This window comes from Zingiber officinale, chromosome 5A, assembly GCF_018446385.1.
Source record: "Zingiber officinale cultivar Zhangliang chromosome 5A, Zo_v1.1, whole genome shotgun sequence".
NCBI classification, from domain to species: domain Eukaryota; kingdom Viridiplantae; phylum Streptophyta; class Magnoliopsida; order Zingiberales; family Zingiberaceae; genus Zingiber; species Zingiber officinale.
Window position 1 is genome coordinate 146,337,535 of NC_055994.1, and position 3,773 is coordinate 146,341,307.

The 3,773-nt window shown below is 32.0% G+C and overlaps 1 protein-coding gene across 1 annotated transcript; it reads right to left on the bottom strand.

Annotated features, from left to right (window-relative positions):
- LOC121982276 (translationally-controlled tumor protein homolog) lies at positions 1-3,433 on the bottom strand. Its single transcript, XM_042535262.1, has 5 exons — positions 3,284-3,433; positions 1,213-1,286; positions 808-936; positions 549-706; positions 1-271 (listed from the first exon to the last, which is right to left on the bottom strand). The coding sequence occupies exons 1-5, from the start codon at positions 3,309-3,311 to the stop codon at positions 154-156; spliced, it is 507 nt and encodes a 168-aa protein (XP_042391196.1). The 5' UTR covers positions 3,312-3,433; the 3' UTR covers positions 1-153.
- Between the last annotated feature and the right edge of the window lie 340 nt (positions 3,434-3,773).

Genomic DNA, 3,773 nt, shown 5'->3' on the forward strand with positions numbered 1-3,773 from the left:
TAACCATAGATACTTGTTTCATAAATTAAATAGACAAAAATCGTCGTACAAACCATCCACTTGAACAACTCCAAAAGAGTACAAATACATAAACTTGAATATTCTTCGTAGAAAAAATAAGTAAAACTTATTCCATTGGTGCAAGCATGTCTTCTAACACTTAATCTCTTTCAATCCATAAGCAAAATACAGGAAAGTTGGATCAACTGCGCCATCCTTGTAGTATGCAAGAACAACACTTGCATCATCGTGCATGCCCTCCCCTACAAAACTATCAAATATGATAAAAGAAGATTAGTCAGAAACGTGAAGATTTTACAACTATCATGGGCACATACAAAATTTTGAAGGAGAGTCCAGGAGCAATAATAAAATTGTTGTCATACGATGACAGGTTCGAGTAAAGCTACAGACATTAGAAACCTTCTCCCCAACATTGAAAAACAACTGTGCACTGAGCGTTCTTTATGGGCATATCAAAATTTTCTAAATGATATACTTTATTAAGCACTAGCTAAATGGAGTATAAAAGAAAATTTAATTCTTACAATTGCAGATCTTTGAGCTTTGGAAGTAGAAACTTTGTCGCTCCTTCGATATGTTTTTTGAACAGTTCTTGCTTTCCCTCATCTAGCTTAGGTGTTAACAGCTTGATGTAACGCTTAATGAAGGTCACAAACTGTTTTTTATCGAATGGGGGTTGTTCCTGTTTACCATGATAGAAACAAAAAGTTATAGTTGATATCTTGAAAGAATAGATCATGAAGTATATGCTTATTTAAGAGGAAAAAGAGAAAAAATATTAACCTGAAGTCTAAAAGTGTCGACTATGTCGACAACCTTAATGGCACTATCATCAACACCTTCATCTTCTCCTCCCCCTTCGGCTGAAGGGTTTGCACCAATGTCCACATCAACGGCTCCTTTGACTACCCACTGCCAAATATATCTAATATATTCAAAACTGAATAATACATGTGAAAATTTGAAAATAATATTTGTACTCTTATCTTCCAAGGAACACTAGAATACTAATTGCAGTGTTATCTGAGCAAACAAAATAAAGTAACATAACTATTGATAGAAGATTATAGTCAGTTCACGACAGGGAACATTCAAAACAAACATAGAAATCAAGTGCAAAGATTGATCAACTTAATTTAAAATCAAATGATAAAAAATTTGAAATCAAATAAGAATGAAATAAATTACCTTCCCTTCAACCTCCCAGAGCATCCCATTTTCAATTTCCTTGTATGGAAATGAGTCAGACAAGAGCTCATCACCTAGAAAATAAGACAATTACATTTGATTAAACAAATGTGAAAGAACATGAAGACATTATTTGACACCGACAGCATTGAAAAATATTGAGAAAGAGGGACAAAAGAGCAATTTAAGAAAGAAGACTAAGATGTGCGCAAGATGATGAATAATTAATGCACTTGTATCTCTAATTTATTCACTAAAACAAAGAGGCTTGACTACCCAAAAATAAGATTTTGCATTAGAAACAAATTAATTTCTGAGTGAAATCAGTGCATGGATAAAAATTGAATTGAATATTGCAAGGGGAACTCTCAAGAGGCTATGCAATGGAGAAATATATGAATTGTTTGTTATCTTAGAGTGAATATAACATGTTTACTCATGAATTCGTTCATTGTCACACAAGAATAGGGAGGAAAAAGAATCATCATATCTTCCACTCAAATTGCAACTAATGACTAATACAATTGTGAAACATTCAAAGTGAAACACATTCAAAATGTATCCAAGCTCAACTCAGCCAATTGATTATGAACCTATAGACAACAACTTTTGGTAGTTGCCTATATTTCAGACAACAAAAACCAAAATGGCAATCATCTTTGATGAACATATATATAAAGAGGACTCAATATAGATGACTTATGCTCTATTGTCTATCCATAGTTACTTCCACATCAATGTTGCATTGTACACACTAAACCTTTCAAAACAATGAATAAAATATTTCCATTTAAAAATTTTAATATTACACATGTCTCTAACCCTACAAAATTCCATCAAAACCATTAGTTTCAACTAAACTTAGCTCAATGATGTTTAGTTAGAATTATATTCCCAAAATGTCCTATTATGATTTTCAAATTATTTATTTTAACGTTTCTCCTACACTTTATATTTTTTTCACTTTAACTATTTTTTCACATTCAAGTGTCAACTTATCATCAGAAAATATCAAATATAATATAACAAATTAACCAAAATAGTCCAAATATCAATAATGATCTGCTTCAAAAGAACTTTGTGTGTTCCAAAGTCAAGGGCAAAGTTACCAATCAACAAAACTCTATTACTATTTTTTTTTAAATAAAAATAAAAAATCCAATTGATCTAATGCATGATTTCCTGATTTGTAACTGCATATTTACAAAACTGAAATTTGAAATTATAAGTAAAATAATATGTTTATTTGCAATTTTGTCATTCAAGAATAAGTAGATAATTTAGGATCCTAAGTTAAAAAGACATGGATTAATAGCACTTTTTTGAACACATGTATCAACCCTCATACAAGACATGGATTTATGCATGTGTTCTAATCCACAAGAGAGCTTATAAAAAAATTGGCAACGTAATTGAAGGAGATCTACTCCTGACAAGAAGTCACTCCACGCCCAAGTTGAAGCATAATAAAGCACAAAAAATATAAGTGCTGCGACGAAACTGCAATAAATCTTAAATTAAATTTAAGCATTTCGAAAGATAAAAAAACAAATTTTGTAATCAAAGAAATAGTGAATTTTATAGAATTGTTAAAACTCTAAGAGTAGCGTCAAATAAGAAAACTGTGGAGATAATTCCTTATAGAAAGTACAATTTTGTAAGATTTTAGTATAAGATCATAAGCTTCAAAAACCAAGCGGCGTAAAAATCTCCAGACTCTATTATCAAAATGAAAGAGACCATTTTGCAAGACGAGGCAATCACCACCACACCGCTTGCGAACTAGGTAGCTATTCAGGAACAATTCTTCTGAACGAACCTTAATCTCAAAAAAGAAATTTAAAAAAAAAATCGTACTCATGCTTCGACGAGCATAAGAAAGCGGCGCAGCAACATAGAATTGGCAAGCAAAGAAGGGAAAAACTGAAAAAACATCAGCTATGGAAGAATAGCCCCAAAGATCCAATTTTACGCCAGATCCCTACTTCAATTCTACGAAAACTACGACCAATCGAAAAACAAGTAGCCAAAGAAAGGGAAAAAACAATAAAAAATGGATTTTTACTCATACCAGAAAGGAGATCCTGATAAACCAACATGATGCCCGAGATGAGTTGATCGACACCTCACGCAGAGAATAGGAGGGAAGTGGCGGCGTGAGGAAGAGAGAGAAGTTGATCGAGGGAGGCCGATAAACTTATAGTGGATGTTTAGGGCTCGCGACGCAGTGTACCCTTCCGTCTCGGCTCTACTCTTTCATCTTAACCGCAGGATGATGATCCAACGGCTATAATTGTGATCTCAGCCGCGCATATCTAACCCTAACTGGAAGTGGTTTTGTAGAATATAATATATTCCAAGTTTCATTAATGATTTTATTTAATAAAAAATTAAAAACGGTTAAAACCTGGAGAACAGTTTGACTCAACTATCTACTAATTTAACGTAAATTTAAAATATTTAATATCATAAAAAAATATTCAAAAAGTCCTCCATAAAATTATTTTAAAAAATTCTTTACTCACATTGAATAAATTTAAATAAAAAAAAATATTTTTTTT

What these genes read in the sequence shown, in the direction of transcription:
- LOC121982276 (XM_042535262.1), bottom strand. Translation starts at nt 3,311, where the DNA reads ATGTTGGTTTATCAGGATCTCCTTTCTG. An exon ending in TTATCAGGATCTCCTTTCTG is followed by an intron (nt 1,287 to 3,283) that starts GTATGAGTAAAA and finishes CTTATTTTCTAG; the next exon opens with GTGATGAGCTCTTGTCTGAC. An exon ending in TCTGGGAGGTTGAAGGGAAG is followed by an intron (nt 937 to 1,212) that starts GTAATTTATTTC and finishes TATATTTGGCAG; the next exon opens with TGGGTAGTCAAAGGAGCCGT.